Source organism: Vulpes vulpes, chromosome 9 (assembly GCF_048418805.1).
Source record: "Vulpes vulpes isolate BD-2025 chromosome 9, VulVul3, whole genome shotgun sequence".
In the NCBI taxonomy this organism is placed as follows: Eukaryota; Metazoa; Chordata; class Mammalia; order Carnivora; family Canidae; genus Vulpes; species Vulpes vulpes.
In genome coordinates this window covers 85,400,890-85,425,478 of record NC_132788.1, presented here as the reverse complement: position 1 = coordinate 85,425,478, position 24,589 = coordinate 85,400,890, and the positions used below count along the sequence as shown (strand labels likewise).

General features: G+C 44.8%; 1 protein-coding gene across 5 annotated transcripts in view; it reads left to right on the top strand.

Annotated features, from left to right (window-relative positions):
- Positions 1-19,568, top strand: part of ABHD6 (abhydrolase domain containing 6, acylglycerol lipase) — a 72,481-nt gene extending 52,913 nt beyond the window's left edge. For all 5 annotated transcript variants that reach the window (XM_072720624.1, XM_025985770.2, XM_025985786.2 and 2 more), the window contains exons 4-10: positions 6,202-6,358; positions 7,868-7,981; positions 9,592-9,724; positions 13,526-13,683; positions 14,934-14,988; positions 15,202-15,302; positions 18,413-19,568. In XM_072720624.1, the coding sequence (XP_072576725.1) occupies positions 6,202-6,358; positions 7,868-7,981; positions 9,592-9,724; positions 13,526-13,683; positions 14,934-14,988; positions 15,202-15,302; positions 18,413-18,589 (895 nt within the window). In that variant the 3' untranslated portion in view covers positions 18,590-19,568. The remainder of the gene's footprint in view (positions 1-6,201; positions 6,359-7,867; positions 7,982-9,591; positions 9,725-13,525; positions 13,684-14,933; positions 14,989-15,201; positions 15,303-18,412) is intronic.
- Positions 19,569-24,589: the final 5,021 nt, after the last annotated feature.

The window sequence follows — 24,589 nt, the reverse complement described above, 5'->3', positions numbered from 1 at the left end:
TATATACATATACGTATATATGTATATATGTACATATATGTGTGTATATGTGTGTATACATATATGTGTACACACACACACACACACACATATCAAAAGACATATAAAAGAATGTTCCATAGCAGCTTCATTTATAATACCTCCAAACTGGAAACACCAGTGTCTATTAATACTATAATAGATAAATAAATAAAGGTATAATTGTGCCATTATTCACGTAGTATTCAATAGAAAGGAAAGAACTAGTGCTATATTCTATAACACAAACATTATATTGAGTGAAAGAAGTCAGAAACATAAAGCTGATAAAGTTCTGAAACAGTTGAACTGTCCTGGAGAGAAAGGGTGGCAGTGGTTACCTTTTGAGGGTAATTATGGGGAAAGACACAAGATAGGCATCTGGAATGCTGGTCGTATTCTAGATCCTAATCTGGGTGGCAGATACTGGGCTCATTCATTATGTGCCAGTTCACTAGGCCCTACATTTAAAATTTGCGCACTTTACTATATGATTTATACTTCAATTAAAAGTTTCTCTAGGGATGCTTGGGTGGTTCAGTGGTTGAGTGTCTGCTTTTGGAAAGTAACAGTGCAGGATATAGAGAAATTGGACTTCTCATGTACTGCTAGTGGGAAGGTAAAATTATGCAGCCACTTTGGAAAGCAGTCTGGCAATTCCTCAAAAGGCTTCTTAAAAAAAAGCTACCATGTGATCCAGCAATTCCACTCCTGGTGAGCTTAGAACACGAAGAGAACTGAAAACATATGACCACAGAAAAAGTTGTATGTGAATATTCATAGTGGCATTATTCCTAATAGCTAAAAGGGAGAAACAGCCCAAATGTCCATGAACTGGTGACTGGATAAACAGATGTGTGTATCTGTTTGATGGAATATGATTTAGCCTTAAAAAGAAATGGAGTATCTAATACATCCTATAACATAGACGAACTTGAAAACATTATTCTGGGGATGCCTGGATGGCTCAGTGGCTAAGCATCTGCCTTTGGCCCAGGGCGTGATCCTGGAGTCCCAGGATCAAATCCCACATCAGGCTCCCTGCATGGAGCCTGCTTCTCTCTCTGCCTATGTCTCTGCCTCTCTCTCTCTCTGTGTCTCTCATGAATAAATAAATAAAATCTTAAAAAAAAAATTATGCTGAGCAAAATAAGCCAGACACCAAAAAACCACATACTGAATGACCCCATTTATATTAGATGTCCAGAATAAGCTGATCCGTAAAGTAAACACAAAGAGACATGAAGGAAACTAGACACATGAAGGACCTATAGGGAGAGGGCAATGGAGAGTGAGTGCTAACCAGTGTGGATTTTTTTTTTAATTGTGGTAAATTATATGTTATGTATAATTTACATATAATTTACCATTCTACTCCTTTTTTTTTTTTTTATGATAGTCACAGAGAGAGAGAGAGAGAGGCAGAGACATAGGCAGAGGGAGAAGCAGGCTCCATGCACCGGGAGCCCGATGTGGGATTCGATCCCGGGTCTCCAGGATCACGCCCTGGGCCAAAGGCAGGCGCCAAACCGCTGCGCCACCCAGGGATCCCCATTCTACTCCTTTTAAAGTGTACAGTTCAGTCTTGTTTCTTCTTGATGAAAGTGTTCCAGAAATAGATAGTGGTAATGGTTGCACTGCTTTGTGAATATACTTTAAAAAAAAAAAAAAAAAAGTCTTCGGAACACCTGGGTGGCTCAGCAGTTGAGCATCTGCCTTCGGCTCAGTTCGTGATCCCGGAGTCCCGGGATTGAGTCCCACATTGGGCTTCCTGTGTGGAGCCTGCTTCTCCCTCTGCCTATGTCTCTGCTTCTCTGTGTCTCTCATGAATAAATAAATAAAATATTTTTTTAAAAGGTCCTCAATTGTACCCTTTAAAAGAGTGACTTTTAAGATATATCAATTATATCTCAATGAAAAGAGATCTATACTCCACATCCTAGTCATTAGGGAAATGCAAATCAGAATCACAGTGAAATGCTACACACCTATCAGAGCAGCTATTATATATATATTTTTAGGGTGGCTATTTAAAAAAAACAAATGGAGAATAAGTGTTAGTGAGGCTATATAGGGAAACCCTTGTATATCACTCGTAGAAATGTGAAATAGTACAGCTGCTGTGGACAAATTTAGTGGTTCCTCAAAAAAGTTACACATAGAATTACCTTATGATCCAGCAATTCTACTTCTGGGTATATACCCCAAAAACTTGAAAGCAAGGACTCAAACAGATATTTGTATACCGATGTTCATAGCAGCATTACTCAAAATAGCTAAAAAAATGAAACTGCCCAAAATTCATCAACAAATGAATGATAAACAAAATGTGGTACCTAGGGACACCTGGGTGGCTCAGCGATTGAGCATCTGCCTTCAGCTCAGGTCGTGATCCCAGAGTCCCAGGATCAAGTCCCACATCAAGCTCCCTGCGTGGAGTCTGCTTCTCTCTCTGCCTATGTCTCTGCCTCTCTTTCTGTGTCTTTCATAAATAAATAAATAAAATCTTTTTTTAAAAAGTGTGGTACCTATATACAATGGAATAGTATTCAGTTTTTAAAAAGGAATGAAATTAAAAAAAAAAAAAAAAAAGGAATGAAATTCCAACACCTGCTAAAACATGGATGAACCTTGAAATCATCATGCGAAGTGAAATAAGCCAGACACAAAAGAACAGTGTTGTAGAGGAGCCTGCTTCTCCCTCTCCTGCTACCACTCCCTCTGCCCGTGCTGTCTCTCTCTTTCAAATAAATAAACATCTTTTTAATTCTTTATTTGAGAAAGAGAACATGAACAGGGGAAGAGGGGGAGAGGGAAAGGGAGAAGCAGACTTGCCACGGAGCAGGGAACCAGATGTGAGGCTCTATCCCAGGACCCTGAGATCATAACCTGAGCCAAAAGCAGAGATTTAACCAGCTGAGCTACCCAGGTGCCCCCCACCCAAAAAAAGAATTTCTATTTGGGATGATCAAAAAGTTTCCGAAATTGATATCGTGATGGCTAATGTACCACATTGTGAATGTACTTACTGTCACGGAGTTGTATGGTTAAAATGGTGAATCTTCTGTTATGTGTATTTTATCACAATTAAAAAATAAACGTTGAAGTACTTTTCTTCAGAGGTTCTTGTAATCTAGTAATGCTGAGACTTGTACGATGAAGGATCTGGATCTTGGAGGAATATATATATATGGACTATCAATCACTCAGCCATAAAAAAGAGCTTGTCATTTGTGACAACATGGATGTACCTAGAGGATATTATGCTAAGTGACATATACATAAGTCAGACAGAGAAAGAGAAATACTGATGTGAGGAATCTAAAAAACAAGACAAATGAGCAAACAAAAAACAAACAGAATCATAAATGCAGTAAACAAACTGGTAGTTGCCAAAGGAGAAGAGGGTGGGGGTAGGAGCAAAATGAGTAGAAGGAATTAAGATGTACATCATTCCAGTTATAAAATAAATGAGTCACAGAGATCAAAAGTACAGCACAGGGAATATAGTCAAGAAGACTATAGAAACAGTATGCTGTCACATGGGTGTTGTATGGTGACAGATGGCAACTACATTTATTGTGGTGAGCCCTGAGTAATGTATAGAATTGTCCAAGCACTATATTGTATACCTGAAACTAATAAAACATTGTATATCAATTATACTGAATTTTTAAGAAACATCATATAGTCAATAAATGAATGAATTTGGATATGAATGAATGAATGAATGAACTCATGTTACGGTGCCATGATTTAGAATTTTGAAATATGCTTGCTTTGTCATAAGAGCTTTTAAGCTAGCCAATGTTATTTTTAATGTTTTGAATAGGCAATGCATTTCATTGAAAAAGGAAAGTGGTAAAAGTCTCTCTCCTACCACTGTTCCTTTCCACCTACTTCTCACTATAACCCCCACCTCTGCTCCGGATACTCACTGTAATTGTACCCTGTATATGCTCTCCTGTGTTTTATATGCAGATGCAAGTAAATATGAATATATATCCTTATCTCTTCAATTTATTTACACTGAGGGTTAACACTGGTCCGTTTAGGCTATATGCTTTTTGCAAGACTTGGCTACCTCTCTGGTGCAAAGTATACCACAAAGTGAATCTCTGATTGAATTAATTATCTTTCATCTTGGAGAGATTCTTCATGCAGAGAGTTCAATTTGTTTGAAGGTAATTCCATGTTGAAGTCGAATTCAGGCCAAACCCCAGCACTGCCAAGTCTTACGTAACCCAACAGAAGCTGAGCTTTCAACCAGCTGCCATATGTTGTGAGGAATAAAGCCAGAGAACTGATGCAGATAGTTCTTAAAAGTCAAGTTTTCGCGTGCCTGGATGGCTCAGTTGGTTAAGCATCTGCCTTTGGCTTGGGTCATGATCCCAGGGCCCTGGGATGACCCCCATGTCAGGCTCCCTGCTTAGCGGGGAGCCTGCTTCTCCCTCTCCCTCTACCCTTCCCCCCAGCTCCTGTTTTCTGTTGCGCTCTCTCTCTCTCTCAAATAAATAAAGTCTTCAAAAAAAGTCAAGTTCTCACTCAAAATCTCTAGGGGGAAGAAACCAGCATATATTAATATGTATTACATATACATGTAATTAATATATTTTTAATACATTTATGTGTATATATGTTTGGGGAGGGGGGATGTGAGCTTATTGAGCTTATCCACCAGAGTGGAAATAGTGTCTGTATTAAAACAAATGTTTGTTACTATGACTTCTGCATCACAGTTAAAATCTAATCCCAGGGGATCCCTGGGTGGCGCAGAGGTTTAGCGCCTGCCTTTGGCCCAGGGCGCGATCCTGGAGACCCGGGATCGAATCCCATGTCGGGCTCCCGGTGCATGGAGCCTGCTTCTCCCTCTGCCTGTGTCTCTGCCTCTCTCTCTCTCTCTCTCTCTCTCTCTGTGACTATCATAAATAAATAAAAATTTAAAAAAAATATTAAAATCTAATCCACTCAATCAAAATCCGCTAGTTTAAAATCAATACCTTCTACCTGCTACAGCAACACTTAAATAAGGTTAAGACTCAAAAAGCAGGACTTTGGTTGGTTGGAAAGCGAATTAAACTTCCCACTTGCTGGGGTACCTAGGTGACTCAGTGGTGGAGCATCTGTGTTTGGCTCAGGTCATGATCCTGAGGTCCGGGGATCGAGTCCCGCATCAGGGTCCCTACAGGGAACCTGCTTCTCCCCCTGCCTGTGTCTCTGCTTCTCTTTCTGTGTCTCTCATGAATAAATAAATAAAATCTTCAAAAACAAAAATACTTCCCACTTGCTCAAATAGGCTTACTTTTGTAACAAAATTGTGTTTTTTCACAGAGCTAAGAGTACCCTGGACTCACCCAGTCAGGACAGCTGTCAGAGAGTTTAATCCTGAGATCGTAAGGAACCCAGGCACCCCTTGTAAGGACAGTCTTCTCTTGGCCTTTCTCCCCAACCAGAGATTTGTGGATGTGTGGAATGATACCACCATCAGCAATCATGGCCTTGATGAGAGAGGCTAGTTCTTCATCTCCACAAATAGCAAGTTGCTTTACCTTCAAGTCTTGGGGTGCCTCTCCTGCCCCTCAGAGTCCCGCTGCGGTGAGGTCCTTACTCCGGGTTAGCCGCACTGTCCCCCACGCTACGCGAATAGCACTCATGGCTATTCATCCTAGATTTCAGGCGTCTGTGAATATGGCCCACCAGGAACTGCATGCCAGCTCTCTGCCAGGGGAAGCTGCCTTTGTCTTGGCCGTTCTGGAGTTCTTCCCAGCCTTACCGCCAGCCACTTCGAATTCAGCTGTAGCTCAGGCAAGCAAGGCAGAGAAAGGCCATGGAGATAGCTCGGGCAATCCCACCACCTACTCCATCATACCACCATTCAAGCTGCTAAAAATATAGATCTATAGATGAACAAAAGGTTATTATGTGTCATGCTTCTTCAGAAAACACTCTTTTTCCTCCCCCTAGTTAGAAGTATTAGAAGAATACATACCAGGATATTTATTTAAGCTGCTTCCTGGAATGGTTCCACTCTGTGCTCCCTGAGGGTGAAGCTCTGTGGGAACCTGTGGGGAGGAGGAAGAGGGGAGCTGAGGGAAGTAGGAGTGTGGAGAGGGTGCATGCCCCTCCCAAAGCCACTTCTCTGGAGCTTGCTAATTTTGTTTCGCCTCTGTTTTTCTTCCCCAGGTACTGGCGGAGAACATTGGGCATGCAGGTCCGCTACGCGTACCATGAAGACTATCAGTTCTGCTATTCTTTCCGGGGCAGGCCTGGGCCCAAACCATCCATCCTCATGCTCCATGGATTCTCTGCACACAAGGATATGTGGCTCAGCGTGGTCAAGGTGCAGTTCTAGGTGGTTCTGTCTCAGCAGGGTGTCACTCAGTAAAGAAAAGAGTGTCTACTTACATGTGATGTCATCAGCAATGATGGAGAGCCAAGGGAACCCAGAACTGTGGTTCATATCATCTTAAAACTAATTCAGGGGGTACCTGCATGGCTCAGTTGGGTAAGCCTCTGACTTCAGCTCAGGTCATGATCCAGGGTCCTGCGATCCAGCCCCATGTTGGGTTCCCTGCTCAGTGGAGAGTCTGCTACTCCCTCTCCCTCTGCCCGTAGCTCCCCCTGCTTGTGTGCTCTCTCTCTCTCAAATAAATAAATTAAAATCTTAAAAAAAAAAACAAGAAAACCCCCAAAACTAATTCAGTATAGGGGTGCCTGGCTGGCTTAGTCGGTAGAGCATGCGACTCGAGATTTCATGGGTTGGGAGTTCAAGCCCCATGTCTTGGGAGGGAAGTTCCCCAGACTCCCACCTCAAGCAGAACCATACCTGAATGATTCCAAGTAGGATCCAGAGCAGGGGGAAAGGCTCACACATCCTATAGTTCTCTTCTCATTTCCAAATTCTACTGGAAGGACAGTCATCCTTATGTCTTAACAAGCCTCTTACTTCCTGACCCACCTCAGATGGTTTTGCTATAACTGGTAGTTGTGTATTGCTAACTGATATTTCTCAGCTTCTGGTAAAAAGTGGCATAAATATAAATGGAAGGTGTTTTAGGATAATAATCATTCCAGGAATTAGACCTCAATGCAAAAAAAAAAAAAAAGGTTGAAATCAGAAACAGTGTGATCAGACATGTTTCTGTGCTTTGCTCCTGTTGGCTCTGGAGCTGCCCAGAGTTCTGGGAGAACAGAGGCTTCTTTCCTAGTTCCAAGTCAGTGGCTACACAACTGGAATAAGTGTGGAAGGGGTGAAAGGGAAGGAGTTAGTACCTATCAACTGGGATCAAGAAAAAGCGAGGGGCATCTGGGTGGCTCAATGAATTAAGCATCTGCCTTTGGCTCAGGTCATGATCCCAGAGTCCTGGGATCACATCCCGCATTGGGCTCCCTGCTTGGTGGAGAGCCTACTTCTCTTTGTCCCTCTCCCTCTGCTGCTCCCCCTGCTTGTTTGCTCTCTCGCTCTCCTGGTCAAATAAGTAAAAATCTTAAAAAAAAAAAAAATAAAGCAAAATCATTTGAGAATACAGTTCTATTTTTAAAAAAAAAAAGAGTGAGAGACTCAAGCAGGCTACCCCAACCTTTGTCCCCCACTTCCCCCCTATTCCAGAGCCTCCTGAGTTCCCTTCCATTTGAGTCTTGGTCTTTGAGGGCCTCTGCTCCCTATGAAACTACTGGCAGTGCTTACTCACATCAGATGTAACTAGGATAAGACACTGGGTAGCTTAGGCTCATACATCCTCAGGGATGGCTGTCTAGGTCACTTGTAAGTGGGGGCAACCTCCCTAGAAGAGTGAGCAGACATGTCCTGCACACCACATACTGACTCTCTGCACCTGTGTGTCCTTAGTTCCTTCCAAAGAACCTGCACTTGGTCTGTGTGGACATGCCAGGACATGAGGGGACCACCCGATCCTCCCTGGATGATCTGTCCATAGATGGGCAAGTAAAGAGAATACACCAGGTAAGAGGAGGCTCCACCCAAAATTCCTCATATTGGGCAGCCTGGGTGGCTCAGCGGTTTAGTGCTGCCTTCAGCCCGGGACGTGATCCTGGAGACCCGGGATTGAGTCCCACATCAGGCTCCCTACATGGAGCCTGCTTCTCCCTCTGCCTGTGTCTCTGCCTCTCTGTCTCTCTGTGTGTCTCTCATGAATAGATAAATAAAATCTTAAAGAAAAAAAAAATGCTCAGGGGCAGCCCTGGTGGCTCAGCGGTTTAGCGCCGCCTGTAGCCCAGGGCGTGATCCTGGAGACTCGGGATCGAGTCCCGCATCAGGCTCCCTGCGTGGTGCCTGCTTCTTCCTCTGCCTGTGTCTCTGCCTCTCTCTCTCTAGCTGTGTCTCTAGATGAATAAATAAATAAAATCTTTTAAAAAAATGCTCATATCTTACCCACTTCATATACCCAGGTCCGGAGAGCAGGTAAGAGAGTTCTATGCTGACTTGTAACCAGTCTCCAATGCATTCTGACTACAGATAGTTTTAAACAAAATGGCACCCTAATGGTATCATTAGTCAGCTGTGGAGGGCCAGGACCTATTGCAGACTGTTCTCCTTTAAGCCCATTTTAGTTATTTCTTAAGAAATATGATATGGACATTTTTAGCTCTTTAAAAAAGGATTTTAGAATTCTCAAGACCATTTCCCTGGAGTCTATCTTTTGCTTACTACCTACATGACATAATATAACGATAGCCCTTCTGCCTAGTTGTGGAGGATGGGGCGGGTGCTCTTTGCATTTTGTTCTGTTTTAGCATCTAGCTTCAGCCTCTCTCTGGCTGGGCTTTCAAAGTTATGGGACTCATGAGCCACTTCAGAATTTAGTAATCTGTAAGTTTCAAATTGACATTATGAATTTTCCCCAGATGAAGTTATTTATTTGATATCTGTGTCCAACCTAACCCCCTTTAAAGTGTGTATTCTGATGAGGTCAGGAACCTAGTCTTTTGGGGTCTGCTATATCCTTAAGAGCTGACTTTAGTTCCTTGTACATAATAGATATCCAATAAATGGGTTTTTTATGTGGGTGGATGGTTGGATGAATGGTTAGATTGTTGAATAGACAGATAGGTGGATCATTATATGAAATGGATGACGGGTGGATGAGTGGGAAGGGCTTTCAATGCAGGGCAAGAGTCAGCGAACCATGGTTGGCCTGCCACCTATTATTGTAAGCCAAGTTTACTTAGAATATAACCATGCTTATTCTTTGACATATTACCTCTGGCCACTTTGTGCTACAACAGCAGAGTTGAGTAGTTGCAAAAGAAAACATTTGACCCACAAAGCAAAAAATATTTTTCCCTTGGGACCTTTGTTAAAAAAGTTTGCTGGCTCATGAGTTGGGGAATCCTTGTCAGTTTTGTACTTATAAATTACCCTTCAGTCACCTGTGCCAGGTAAAGAGGATTAGATGCCACAGGGCTTGTCTAGGTAAGGATCTAGTAGATTGCAGGCCCTTGTTCATTACTTGTCACTTCTCCTTCTGGGAAGTACAGAGGTTTTCTGCTGTATAATCTGTAGTTACCGTCTACAGCTATATAACCAAAGCTCTTTCTCATTTTCCTCCCTAGTTTGTAGAATGCCTCAAGCTGAACAAAAAACCCTTCCATCTGATAGGCACCTCCATGGGTGGCCATGTGGCTGGGGTATATGCCGCTTACTACCCATCAGATGTCTGCAGCCTTTGTCTTGTGTGCCCTGCTGGTGAGTTATAAGGCAATAGCCCTGTGCATGACTTGAGCATGGCACGGTCTGAATCTCTAAAGAACAGTGTCTGCACTGACTGTCTTATAGAATCATTTTTCGATGTCTACTTGAGAGTTATGCAACGCTTAAGTGATAACTAACCAACAATAGCTGTATAACCATAATCATAACCATACTAACTTTTAAAATCTAGAGCCAGCCTTGTTCCACAAAGGATTCAAGGTAGTTAATTAAAATGTGTCTAGTACTTTGCAGCATATAAATACTTTTAAATATAATGATAATATTAACATCAACCCTTTTTAAAAGATTTTATTTGTTGGGCAGCCCGGGTGGCTCAGTGGTTTAGCGCCACCTTCTGCCCAGGGTGTGATCCTGGAGTCCCGGGATCGAGTCCCGCATCGGGCTCCCTGCATGGGGCCTGCTTCTCCCTCTGCCTGTGTCTCTGCCTCTCTCTCTCTGTGTCTCATGAATGAATAAATAAATAAAAATTAAAAAAAAGATTTTATTTGTTTATTTGAGAGAGAGGGAGAGTGTGAGCAGGGGAAGGGGCCAAGGGAAAAAGACAAGTAAACTCTGCGCTTAGCACAGACATTGATGCGGAGCTCGATCCCATGACTCTGAGATCATGACCTGAGCTGAAACCAACAGTTGGATTCTCAACTGACTAAGCCACCCAGGTGCCCTTAACATCCACCATTTATTGAGCTTTTACAAGCTAAGGTCTTTATATGGATTTAGTTCTTGCCATATTCTTATGAGGTGAAAATGCTATTTTTTTTAAATGCTATTTTTATGCCTCTCTCCTTTTTTGTGAAAACTCAGACACCTCGACACATGACAAGATCTTTTTTAAAAAAATAAAAAAACCCTAGTTTCTGTGTTTTTATGTATATACGTGTCAACTTGAACTGTAATAGGTCCCTAGAAATTACAATTTGAAGTTGGATTTTTTTTAAAGATTTTATTGGAAAAAAGATTATATTTTTTAAGATTTTTTTTATTTATTCATGAGAGGCAGAGACATAAGCAGAGGGAGAAGCAGGCTCCTTGAGGGGAGCCCGATGTGGGACTCAATCCCAGGTCTCCAGAACCATACCCTGAGCCAAAGGCCGATGCTCAACCACTGAGCCACCCAGGTGTCCCAGAAAAGATTATATCTTTTTAAGTAATCTCTGTATCCAGTAGGGACTCAGACTTAAAACTCAAAGATCTAGAGTCTCATACTCCATCGACTGAGCCAGCCAGGTGCCCCTGAAGTTGGATTTTTAAAATTTATTTTTCCAAAAAAAAATTCATTTTTCTTAAATAAGTCTTCAAATTTGGATTTATTATGTGTTAGAGAGAAAATCTTAATTTTTTTTCCTTTTCCTTCTCCTGCTCCCTCTCTGATACTTTATTGGAATATGAATTACACATAGTACATCACCCAAATTGTAAGTGTATATCTCAATAACTTTTCACATGGGTAATTACTATCCAGGTCAAGATAGTATGCTCATTTTATAGGTGGGAACATTGAGGCACAAAGAAATTATGTTACTGCTAGAGCTGCAATAGGAACAAATCCTAGGCTGTCTGACTCCAAAACCCAAAGTGTGGCTTTTTTGGAAATCCTTTAATGTCTGCTACCTCTTTGATGTCACTCTTACTCACTACCTCCTTTATCTGCTGGAACTTGCCATGAGTCAAACCTTCTACTGAGACCTAACAAAACTGACCTTTAAAATCTTTGTCACCAAAATCATTTTCAGGTCTGTTGAGGACATTGAAATTGAAAGTAAACTCCCAAAGGGTTTTCTTTTCTCTTTTTCCCAAGTACCATGTCTGAAATCATTTGGCCTTGTAGTAATAAGGTTTGAGAATTGGATAAATAGCTCCTATTGGAAGTTTTTACATTTTTAATCACTTATGGAAGGCCAGATCTAACTGGCTTTTTTGAATGTGTATTCATTTACTCAGAGAAGAGTTTCACACCTAAGTTTCAATTGGAAATTTAAAATTAAGATATTTGGGTGCACCTGGATGGCTCAGTCATTTAAGTGTCCGACTCTTGATTTCGGCTCAGGTCATGATTTCAGGGTCTTGAGATCTAGCCCTGCACCTGGCTCTGCACTGACTTATGGAGGCTGCTTAAGATTCTCTCTCTCTCTCCCCCTCTGCCCCTCCTCCCACTTATGCTCTTTATTAAGATTTTTGTGTGTAGAAATGAAATGATAAGCTTTTTTACTTTGAAATAATTTTAAGGGGTGCCTGGGTGGCTCAGTTGGTTGGGTGTCTGCCTTTGGCTCAGGTCGTGGTCCCCAGGATCCTAGGATTGAGCCCTGCTCAGCAGGGGGTCTGCTTCTCCCTCTCCCTCTGCCTGCCACTCCCCCTGTTTGTGTTTTCCCTCTCTCTGTAAAATAAATATATAAAATCTTTTTTTAAAAAAGAATTTTAAATTTACAGAAATGTTTAAAAAATAGTAGAGTTCCCATATATCTTTCACCCAGCTTCCCCCATTGTTAACAGCTCGCCTTACCATGGTAAATTTGTCACAGCTTAGAAACCAACACTGGTGTGCTACTATTAACTGAACTTTATTGGATTCCATTAATTTTTCCACTCATGTCCTTTTTCTGCCTCAGGATCCAATCCAGGATAGCACATGACATTTAATCTAAGATTATTTTTAAAGTAGAAGGAAGGGTGCCTAGGTGGCTCTGATGGTTAAGCGTCTGCCGTCAGCTCAGGTCATGATCCCGGGGTCCTGGGATTGAGCCCCGCATCAGGCTTCTGCCCTGTGAAGAGTCTGCTCCTCTCTCTCCCTCTGCCTGCTGCTCCCCTCTGCTTGTGCTCTCTCTCGCTCTGTCAAATAAGTAAATAAAATCTTTTTTAAAATAAATAAAGTAAAAGAAAATAGATCTTGTAATCTGCCCCATGGCATCTCGAAAGCCTCACGATGCCCGTGCTAACTTTAAAGGAACTGCTGAATATGGGAGATTTGCAAAGTGTGGATCTCGGCAGCACGGTATTGATGTCACCACCTTTCTTTGTGAAATATAGCTCCAGCAGCGAAGTTGAACACTTAGACCTTGGCTCTGCATTGGAAGTGAGAACTAGTTTTGCCCTCCTGTGCACACATCAGCTCATGTGAATTCTCGTGTTTTGCTTCAGGGAGATAGGAAATGCTGGTCAGTCTCAGTGAGCACCTAATGCTGTCCTGGAGGAAGAGGGGCTATGTAGCAGACACCTCCTGCCCCAACATGGGGGGCGGTTCAGAAGGGGCCTCTCTTTCTCCCTGTGGTAATGTATTGACCTTCAAACAGAGATTACTAAGTGGCTCCAGGCCAAGGGAAGAAGGCGTCAGTCACTCCATTCCTGCCACCATGTATTTTATTAGCTCTCCTCTCAATGATACGATGTGAAGGGGCTCAGGCAAGTTGTCTTCTAGACTAATGCTGCTTAAACTCTATGCTACATGTGCCTCCCTAGCAACTTGATCAAGTGCAGATTTGGATTCAAGAAACTTAAGAGAGGGGCTGAGATTCTGCATTTTCTACAAGCTTCCAGTACTGCTGGTCCATGGACCACAGTTTGAACAACCGATCCCTGAAACATCCCAAAAGTTTTTTTCTGTGTTTCTCGGAATGTGGTTTAGACTTCAAGCAAGGATGGCAGTAGCAGTGAAAAAGAAATCTGGTGGAAAGGCACCTGAAATATATTAGCTCTAGGCCGATATTGGAGGTTTCCTATATAAAATGGGAGTTGGTAAGAAGGTCGATACATTGCCAAGATGTTTTGGTTTGAATCCCACAGGCCTGCAGTACTCAACTGATAATCAATTTGTACAGCGGCTCAAAGAACTGCAGGACTCAGCCGCCGTCGAGAAGATCCCCTTGATCCCATCCACCCCAGAAGAGATGAGTGAAATGCTCCAGCTCTGCTCCTATGTCCGCTTCAAGGTGCCCCAGCAGGTACCGTGACCCCAGCTGCGATAGGCCTGCCCTCTGACAAGTGCTTGGGTGGCCCGTGCCAGCTTCCTGCTCGCACCCCTTCCCTCTTGTGCTCCTCTCTGTCATCATTCAGCGGGTGTCTCTACTGTGCCTGTGACATGCCAGGCACCGTGTCTGGACAGTGGTGAAGAAAGAAGACAGAGAAGGTACCTGGGCAGACACAGGCCAGTGCAATTAACAAGTAAATACTTACAAATTGTGATAAGTCCTATGGAGGAAGTGAAAATGGTATAGTGATGGAAAGCAGGGCGGCAGAGGAGACTTTGCTAAGCCCCTCTGAGGAAATAGTGGGGGCACAGATGGGAAGAACATAGGTAAGTGCAAGACACTGGAAGGGGGCTGCGGGTTGGGGGGTGACTGGTCCCTAAAGAGGGAGAGCGGCAGAGGGAGGCAAGAGATTGCAGAGACTTTTTTCCTTTTCTCTTTTCTTAATTTTAGGACTGCTTTACACTCTTAAGAATTATTAAGAACCAGAGCACCTGGGTGGCTCAGTCAGTTAAGCATCTGCCTTTGGCTCAGAACATGATCCCAGTGTCCTGGGATCAAGCCTCATGTTGGGTGTTGGGCTCCTTGCTCAATGGGGAGTCTGCTTCTCTTTCTCCCTCTGTTCCTCTCCCCACTTGTGCTCTCTTTCTCCCTCTCTCAAAAAAATAAAATCTTGGGGGCAACCCTGGTGGCTCAATGGTTTAGTGCCACCTTTAGCCCAGGGCCTGATCCTGAAGACCTGGGATCAAGTCCCACATTGGGCTCCCTGCATGGAGCCTGCTTCTCCCTCTGCCTGTGTTTCTGCCTCTCTCTCTCTCTCTCTCTCTCTCTCATGAATAAATAAATAAAATCTTTTAAAAAAAAAAAAACCTTAAAAAAAAAACCTAACTAAACAATTACTTGATGTTATTTCCAGCCTTGATTGTATCTTAGGCTAAGCAGAGAATATGTCCAGGTGAAGTGGCTATGAGCCCATGTCAGCTGTTTTTACATGCTTTGGCTTCCCAGGATTAGCCAATTTCCTTCCTAATTACAAAGGAAAGAGTATCAGTTGACCCTAACTCCCAATTACAATGCATCCTACATGGTGGGGGTTTGGAGCACCAGGCCCTAAACCTTGACAATGCCGTAAATTGCTAGACTTATCTCCTTCGCTGTCCCAGAGCCATGGGGCTTGAGGAAACACACCATGTCTTGCCTTCTAACGGTGGCCCACTTCTCCGCAGATCCTTCAAGGCCTTGTTGACGTCCGCATTCCTCATAACAACTTCTACCGAAAGCGTAAGTAGCCCTGCTGAAGCTTTGCACTTGTGACAAGTGAAGCCTCGTGGGTGGCTGGCTTTTGTATGTTACATTTATGACACTTTGATAGCTTTCTGGGGCCCCTAAAAGACAGAAAGTGGTGGCCCGGACTCCATGACTGTCCCAGAACTCTACAGCACTGCCCACGGCACAGCCCAGCATCCACTCACTTTGTTTTCCTTGTCTGCAAAGTGTTTTTGGAAATCGTCAGTGAGAAGTCAAGATACTCCCTCCATCAGAACATGGACAAGATCAAGGTCCCCACACAGATCATTTGGGGGAAGCAAGATCAGGTATGTAGTGTGTCCCTGGGGCCTCCTTTGCCAGTTACAGCAGCTTCTGGGGACAAGCAAGAGGTCTTTTATCAAGGGAGCCTCATTGACTGGTTTCTGATACCAGGAAGAGATAGAATGCACCTTGGTGAGGTGCTGATATTTATGGGGAGCATCATTCTCTGCGTTGAGAGCAATTATGTTGATCTTTTAAAATGAAAGGCGATTTTAGGGACGCCTGGGTGGCTCAGCAGCTGAGCATCTGCCTTCGGCTCAGGGAGTGATCCGACAGTCCTAGGATCGATCCCGCATCGGGCTCCCTGCATGGAGCCTGCTTCTCCTTCTGCCTATGTCTCTGCCTGCCTCTCTCTCTGTGTCTCTCATGAATAAATAAATAAAATCTTAAAAATAAATGAAATGAAAGGCAATTTTAAATCACTTTTGTCAAAACCATGTAGTCTCATAGTACAAAAAACTTTAAAGAGTACAAAAAAGGCTTTATAATGAAAATGGGATCTCTTTTCCATCCCAGATCCCAATTCCTATTTCCTTGAGGCAGCTTTTACTGTCTTGTCTACCTTTCTTACATTTTCCGAGGCAGGGATTGACATGTTTTCTGTGAAGGTGGCAAATATTTTCGACTTTATGGGCCCTACTATCTCTGTTGCAACTCCTGAGCTCTGTTGCTGTGCAAAAGCAGCCATAGACAATATGCAAACAAGTGGCATGATAGAGTTCCAGTGAACTTTTATTTCTGCAAACAGGCAGTGGGCCATTGTTTGCTTACCACTATTCCAAGCACTGTACAGCCTGCACAGCAGAACCTGGCAGCCCTTCCCAAAAAGAGTTCTGTGCATCAGTTCAAGTATTTCCCCCTCTGTGTTCAGTCCACCAGAATGGGAGGGCCTTGTAGAAATATATAAGGTCTATTACTGTTTACGTCCCTTCAGCCTGCCAGCACAGTGCCTGGGATGCAGGAGACCCAGAGTATACAGTGAGTGAATGAGCAAGCAAGCAAGCAAGAACATAAATAAACACACTAGCAAAGGGACAATCCCACCGCCTGACTACCTATACATTTAAGTCAGCTAACAGATTTATATTGAGCACCTGCTACATGCCTGTCACCATGTTAGGCTCAGGGGATACAGCAGGCACCAAGACAGGATCCCAGAGCTCCAGCAACTTCTAGTCTACCTACCATTAGAATGCATGCAGAGCTCAAACTCTGGGTGAGGTATGTCATGTGAGTGTAAGGTTGGATCCTGTCTTGGTAATTTTTATATTTTGTTCAAGATGGATCTTTTTGCATTAATGCTTATTTTTTTAAATACTGCATTAAAATAATCTTCATCTTGATTACTGAGGTCTTTGGAGCCTGCGTAAATTTTGTGCCCAAGGCAAGCGCCTCACTGCCCTCACCCTAGTCCTGGCTCTGGCCTGAAATGGGATGGAGGAAAATTGTTTGACCATCTATGTGAACGTCTTGCCTAAGAAATAGCTGAGGCAGTTCCCATAGACATGCATACCTTCAGAGGGTCCACATAGCTATTTCACATACCTCTGAGTGACCATGGGGAACGCTGGATTGGCCAGCTTAACAGTGTCAAAGCTAGAGACTCATGTGGGTTATTTTTGAGCTATGGTTCCTGACCTCTCTGCAAGGTAGATTTTCAGTTGGGAATTACTACTTTTTCATGCTTTGACTGGTTGACTCCACCTGCATTTCCTCTGGGCATTCTACAGAAGCTGAGCTTTGTTTCTGCTCAGACCATTACCAGAGCAGCCTTTCTTGTGAGTGTGGGGCCGGCAGAGGTGTCTGATTCCTCCATGGGGTGCCCCTTTCACTAAGCTCCCTACTTGCTGCTCCTATTTGTGGCCCAGGGGGGTGCTTTGCCATGCTCTGTGCTCCCTACCGTGGCTGAGGCATGCTGCTCACCCCAGTTCCCAGGTGGAAACTCTGGTTTTAATGGTCTGGGTTGACAAGAATGGAGCTCAAAAATAGACAGCACTTGAGTTTGTGAGGGGTCTTGCTTTTGCATTGAAGGTAAAAGGAGGGGTCCTCCTGTGTGGGATGAGTTGAAGGTGTAAGTGATGACAAACAGGAAACAAATACAAATCTGACACTACAGGACAGTGTTGGGGAGAAAACATTGGACAGGTATAAGGTAACCCAGGTGATAGTGAAATTAAGTGCATTGTTTAGGAAGGGTCAGGGGTCAATCCTGGAGAGCCGTGGCATTCATGTCAGAAGAGCATTCCCCATTCACAAATATCAGGGCCTGTGGTCACACAGCTCTGGGGACCCCCAAAAGACCTTCAAAGGAACATTCTCCTCCCCCTGGCTTGGGATAATTAGCCTTCACCTCTTGTGTCTTCCCTGTGTGCCCTTCCCAGAGCTGGCCGTCTCTAGTCCAGGACGGTAGGGTGCATTCTCGGGGTCCAGCCTGATTGTGGCCATCTCTAACACAGCCCCGTGGCTCCCCACTGCCCTCAGACAGAGGCCCATCTCTCCACCAGGCCTTCCCTGCTCCCTGCATGCTGTGTCTCAGCCTCCAGCTACCTGCCATCTCCTGCTCTCACCATGACCTGCCCACCATCTGCATATCTCCCTTCTGTGCACTCTCAGCTCCCAGGATGTCTCCCCCAGGGAGCCCTCGTCTGCTGACCAGCCTGGCTTCCCTACCAGACCAAGAAACTTCCTCATGGGCAGGGACTATGTGTTTCCCCTTTCATAATGCTGGCAGAACACAAGTCCTGGCACCAGATTGCAGAATAAAACAGGCATGCAGTCGCTTCGGTCAGAGAACCATGAGCATCAACGCTGAAGTGACTTGGTCCTTTTTTTTTTTTTTTTTAATATGTATTTATTTGAGAGAGAGTGAGAGAGCACAAGCAGGGAGAGGGGCAGAGGGAGAGAAAGAAGCAGGCTCCCCGACGAGTAGGAAGCCCATTGCAGGGCTGGATCCCAGGACCCTGGGATCATGACCTGAGCTAAAGGCAGGCATTTAACCAGTGGAGCCACCCAGGTGCCCCTGAAGTGATTTGGTCCTAAGCATCACCCCTGCCAGGCCCCGCACACACACAAGCTTGTAAGTCTTCTCTATCTAGCGTCCACTCTCGCCCCACAGGTGCTCGACGTGTCTGGTGCGGACATGTTGGCCAAGTCAATCGCCAACTGCCAGGTGGAACTTCTAGAAAACTGTGGGCATTCCGTGGTAATGGAGAGGCCCAGGAAGACAGCCAAGCTCATCGTTGACTTCTTAGCTTCTGTGCACAGCCCAGGCAACAACAAGAAGCTGGACTGAGACCCCGACCGCAGCCTGCGCTCACACACAGCATCTACCCCCATCTCCAGAAGCGGACGCGGCCACCGTTTCTCAGGGATCCTGCCCCTAACGTGGTCGGAGCGCCAGCGTCCCTGAGGAGGCCAGTCCCCCCCGCCACCATCCCTGTCCCCGGCCTCGACAGATCCACAGAGCTTCAGGGGCCATGAGGGAATCTCCAAGATATTTTTTCACAATCTAGAAACTCCTGTGGGACAAAGTAAAGAAAACCCAGCCATGAAATCTACCCGGAAGTCTTCAAGTTCATGTTGCAAAGCGGCTGCCTTGGACCGTGATCACCGAGGCCATTTCCTTTAAAACATCCTTCACAGACTGAGAACTCGAGGTTTTCCTGTTGCCTCGACATTCTCCCCTGCATGGTCAGTGGCTGTTTTAGGAGCATTAGTCTCCATCTGCTGAGCCCTTCTCATTTCTGTCTAGTTTTAAGTCTTGCATAGAGGCCCGTATGTGAATGCACTGTGTCCACTGCAAGACCAGGAAGGAGAATGCAAACTGTAAGAAATGTTAGCACATGAGGAGGGGTGCAGGTCCACTTCTGCTAGCCCTCCTAGCTGCCAGAGCAGTGGAGAGCACAGGTGGGTGGTTTGATGGGCTCCCCCGCATGTCAGCCCCTGCCATAAGGGAGCCCAGAACCATCGAGGTATGAAGAACACCTAGCAGGGTGGGTGTCCTGGGAATAATTTATTATTTTTTAAAATAGGACTAATGAAGCAATAATGTGCTATAATCAGACTCGGGTTCTACCACATAAGCACCTCATGGGCCTCTTTTCTATCTTGCTGTGCTATGAAGACCGTTGGGTGTAAAATACTAGTTTGTTAATGAATTCTGTGAATTCCGTGAACAGTAATGTGATTGAAAATAAATCTAAAACAGCTGTAAACGTGACCACAATGACATGAAATAAATTTAATAAATCTAGATCAGCAACATGCAGACAGTTCCGATTCCTAAGCTCTTATTTATTTTTTAATTTTTATTTTTAGGATTTTATTTATTTATTCATGAGAAACAGAGAGAGGCAGAGACACAAGCAGAGGGAGAAGCTCTCCGTGAGGAGAGCCTGTTGTGGGACTCAATCTAAAGACCCCAGGATCATGACCTGAGCCCAAGACAGAGGTTCAACTACTGAGCCACCCAGGCACCCTCCTAAGCTTCTATTTAAGTACAATGCTGGCAGATTTTCTGTTAACTTTAAGAAGTGTTTTTTCAAGTAAGGCTTATTCGAAGGCATTGGAAGACCTTTGTTAGTTTTCTTTTAAGAAGTCATGTTTGTAATTTTTATTCAGCTGAAATTATATATCAGAAACAGAAGGCAAGAGCCATCAAACTGTTCCTTTTGACCCTTGTCTGGTGTACAGAAGAGCACTTAAAGTCCCCAGAGCCTTGGGGCACCTGGGTGACTCAGTTGGGTAAGCATCTGACGCTTCATCTCAGCTCAGGTCTTATCTTGGGGTCATGAGTTTGAACCCTGCATTGGGCTCCATGGAGCCTACTTAAAAAAAAAAAAAAAAAAGAAAGAAAGAAAAAAAATCTTTGGAGCTTAAGTCTTTCAAATCTTTTTACAGAGAGCCTGTAGCCAAGTAGTTCTAGAAATAAAGTGAGATAAACTTTATAGTTTAAAAACTATGGTTTTTAGTTTAAACTTTATATAGTTTAATTTATCAGAGAAGAGTAGAACACAGATCTTTAAAAACAAGATATAAATAAATAAATAAATAAATAAATAAATAAATAAATAAATAAATTAAATAAATAAATAAAGTGATGTCTCAGATGTTGGGCTGCAGATAAAGCTGTGTTGAGAAGGAATGTTATAGGCCTCAGTAACATACTAGCAGAGAAGAGGGGCACCTGGCTGGCTCAGTTGGTGGAGCCCGCGACTCTTGATCTTGGGGTTGTGAGTTCAAGTCGCACACTGGGTGTAGAGATTACTTAAAAATAAAATATTTTTAAAATGAAAAATCATTAATCAAAAACTAACCTAGCAAAAATAGATGGACATAATACAGGTGAGAGCAAAAATAAATGGCTTAGGAAAAAAAGTAGTTATTAGACACACTGCTTGTTCCAATCTTTCCTGTTCATCAAGTATTCTGAGGTTAATGCAGTCCTGGGGAAGGGGGTCAGTCTGGGTGGGTTTGGGTGATGAGGGATGGTACCCAGGGTAGCTGAAGAAGCCTCCAGCCTGGGGTAAGTACCACAAATGGAAACCATACTGCGTGCAGGAATTGTAATGCCCGGGGGTGAACAGCAGCTAAGGATCACATCCTCATCTACTGCTGTACCACACCCACACTGGGCTCATCCAGGCAAGGTGTGTGCTGCCCATCCCACCAAGAGGACAGTGGGCAGGGTCTGCAGCAGCAGGATGCAGGGCTCACCTCCTCTGCTGCTGTCACTGGAAAGCATCAACAGGAAGTCATGAGCAGAGCATATGAAAGAGTCATTTGGACAAACCTACAAAGTGGGTTGTGGTGGTTCTCCTTTGGGCCTGCAGTTTTGACGCCACTGTGTAAGGAAGACTGGAAAGCAGAAATGCACAGCATCAGGGAACCTGGGTGGCTCAGTCAGTTGAGTGTCTGCCTTTGGCTCCAGTCATAATCTCAGGGACCTGGGATAGTCCCTTGTCGGGCTCTCAGCTCAGCTCGGTGGGGAATCTGCTTCTCCCTCTCACTCTCTTTCTCTCAAATAAAATCTTTAAAAATGAAAAACGAACTGCATAGCTCCCCTTTGCACCCTGCTTTCTGCCCTTGTGATGATGAAGAACTTGCTGGTTACTGCCAGCTGGCTGCCCCCCAAGCCACAGCTCAATGGGTCATGTGGCGGGTGTTTTTAATGACAGTCTTGGGAAGAAGAAAAGGGTTCATTCATCATGGCCTTGCCTGAAAGACCGCCAGAAGCTTCTGAAGTGACAGTGGAAAGCCCCGAGAATCACAAGCGGATTCTACACCCACTTCCTGGAGTGGGGCCTTCAGGGCTGCTGAGGATGGACCCTGGGGGCAGGATGGAGCTGAGGGACAGGCCATGCTTAGGTCTTAACTGCCCCCGCTCTGGGCTCCTTATCTGGCACAGAGGCAGTACCAGGAGTGACTGATGAGAGAAACACATCGGCATGATCCTGCTGCCCGTGTGTGTAAGTCTGCTTTCCATTTGAGGCCCCATGAGTATTCCCCATCCCAGGGAAACTGACTTGTTGCTTTCTCCAAAGGAAGTGCCCAGAAAGTACTGTGAGATTTTATAAGGTAGGTCAGGCCAGCTGGAGGACTGAACTAACTGTGCACCAGATGCTCTTCAAGTGTGTTCCATGCATCTCACACATCTCTGGAAGGTACATATAACCTGTGCCCATTTTACTTTTTTTTTTTTTTTTTTGAGATTTTATTTATTTGAGAGAGAGCACAAGAGTAGGGAGAGGGGCAAAGGAAGAATCAGACTCCCTGCTGAGCAGGGACACCCCCACACACACACACACACACCACCCCAATGTGGGGCCTGATCCGGGGACTCAGATCATGACCTGAGCTGAAGGCAGATGTCCAACCTACTGAGCCACCTAGGTGCCCTTTATTTTTACTTTTTAAGCTGTGCCCATTTTATAGCCAGAAAACTAAGGCATGGAGACATGTGGTATCTTGCCCAAGGTTACACAAATAAGTAGAGAGGGGTGTCTGGCTGGCTTATTTGGTGGAGTATGCAACTCTTGATCTCAGGGTTGTGGGTTCAAGGCCCCATGTTGGGTGTAGAGATCACTTAAAAAAATAAGGGGTGCCTGCATGGCTCAGGTCACAATCTCCGTGTCCTAGGATGGAACCCCAAGTCAGGCTCCCTACTCTCTGGGGAGTCTGCTTCTCCTTCTGCCTCCCCCTCATGCTCTCTCTCTCTCAAGTAAATAAAATCTTAAAAATGGGACACCTGGGTGGCTCAGCGGTTGAGCGTCTGCCTTTGGCTCAGGGAGCGATCCCGGTTTGGGGATCAAGTCCCACATTGGGCTTCCTGCATGGAGCCTGCTTCTCCCTCTGCCTGTGTCTCTGCCTTTCTCTGTGTCTCTCATGAATAAACCAATATGATTTATGATTAAAGGTGACTTACAAAAATAATGCTTTCACTGGTTCAGGCAGGAGCTCTCTGGCCCAACTTCCAGTGAAGCCTGGGGCCTGTTGGCCCACCTGAACCAGGACCGTGTATGGCTGTTCTAGCCACAGATCACCAAGGCCGCACCTCAGGCCCCTGCTAAGGAAGGTGACCTGGTTGTTCTACTCAGCAAATAGTTAAGGCCATCCTATTGCCCAGCTTCCTGCTGGGAGGAAACAAGCATATCTACATTCCACATTTAAGGGTGCTGCCTGAAGGGACGGTCTGCTCATCTTCCAGCCTTTTATAGCCAGGACCGGTGTCATGCCCTACCTGGAAGGGCTTATTCTCCTTGTTAATACCTTCATCCCTCAAAAAAAAAAAAAAAAAAAAAAAAAAAAAACCTTCATCCCTCTGCCATACTCTGGAAATAATCATCAGTGTTGTTCGCCCAAAGGAGTTTTCTGGAGGGGAGGTCTCCTCTGCTTCTTCTCCATTGGGTCAGGCTTAGAAGGTGGTCAGTTGATTTGGCTCTGCGCCTTGCTGCCATTCCAGAAGTGCCCAGGGCTCTGCCTGGGATCAAGTTCAGGCTCCCTTTGAAGGGTGTCAACTCCCTGGACTTCATACTGGCCAGGGCTTTCCCACTGCCTTCAGAAAATTTTTAGGTGTTTTTTTTTTTTAAGATTTTATTTATTTATTCATGACAGACAGAGAGAGAGGCAGAGACACAGGCAGAGGGAGAAGCAGGTTCCCCACAGCCCGATGCAGGACTTGATCCCAGGACTCCAGGATCACACCCCGGGGCCGAAGGCAAGTGCAAAACCTCTGAGCCACCCAGAGATCCTCCCACCCACCTTTTTTAAGATTTTGGGGTTTTTTGTTGTTGTTGTTGTTGTTGTTGTTTTTTAAAGATTTTATTTATTTATTCATGAGAGACACACAGAGAGAGGCAGAGACACAGGCAGAGGGAGAAGCAGGCTCCATGCAGGCAGCCTGACGGAGGACTTGATCCCAGGTCTCCAGATCAGGCCCTATGCTGTAGGCGGCGCTAAACCGCTGAGCCACCCGGGCTGCCAAATTTTAGGTTTTAATTAAATATAAATGCTGACTTTAGGTCCCTCGTTTACTTCCCAAGCCCTGAATATCGATCTCAGGACAATCATCAACTGGTAGTTAATTAACGTTGGTCTAAAATGATAGATGCAGATTTTAACATCCACATGTACCAGCCTTCTGCTTTGGGGACTTCCTGTCTTAGATCGAGAAGTCTTTTATTAAAAGTGGCAATTCCCTGGGTCTGTTCCAGAAATGTTTGTTGCAATACTCTTTGGCCAGGTTTGGAGCACTTTTCACCCCATCTGTTTCATCACTGTCTGTCTCCTATCCGTCTGTCTGTCTCTTTCAACCACGCACACAGGCGCACAGAGACACACCCTCCCCTGACAGTTGGGAGCTCTGCTCTTCTGATCCTTCATCTTGTATGTCTTCCAACACCACTTCTTTAACCATACAGACTGGGCTTTCTCACCATCCACTTCTCTCTCCTCCTTCCATCCACTCCCCCGAGCCCCCTGCCTAAGTTGGATGATGCTCATGCAATCTCTCCATCTCTGATAGGAGGCAAAAAAAGTAGAAGAGGGGATGGGAGTGGTCACAGATGGAGCAGTGGATATGTCCTCAAATTACCCACTGAGGTTGGAGCCAGGTGCCCAGCTGTCCTGTGCTTGCTGCCCTGGGGCTCTGGACTGGAAGTCACCAGGAAGTGGGCCTGTGTTTGCCTGTCCGTGCCTATGATGGGACGAGGGTCTTGGGTGACCATCATTAACCTAGTCAGGGAGAGGATATCAGATGGCTCCTTCAGTAACCAGAAGGCTCCTCTCCCTTGGC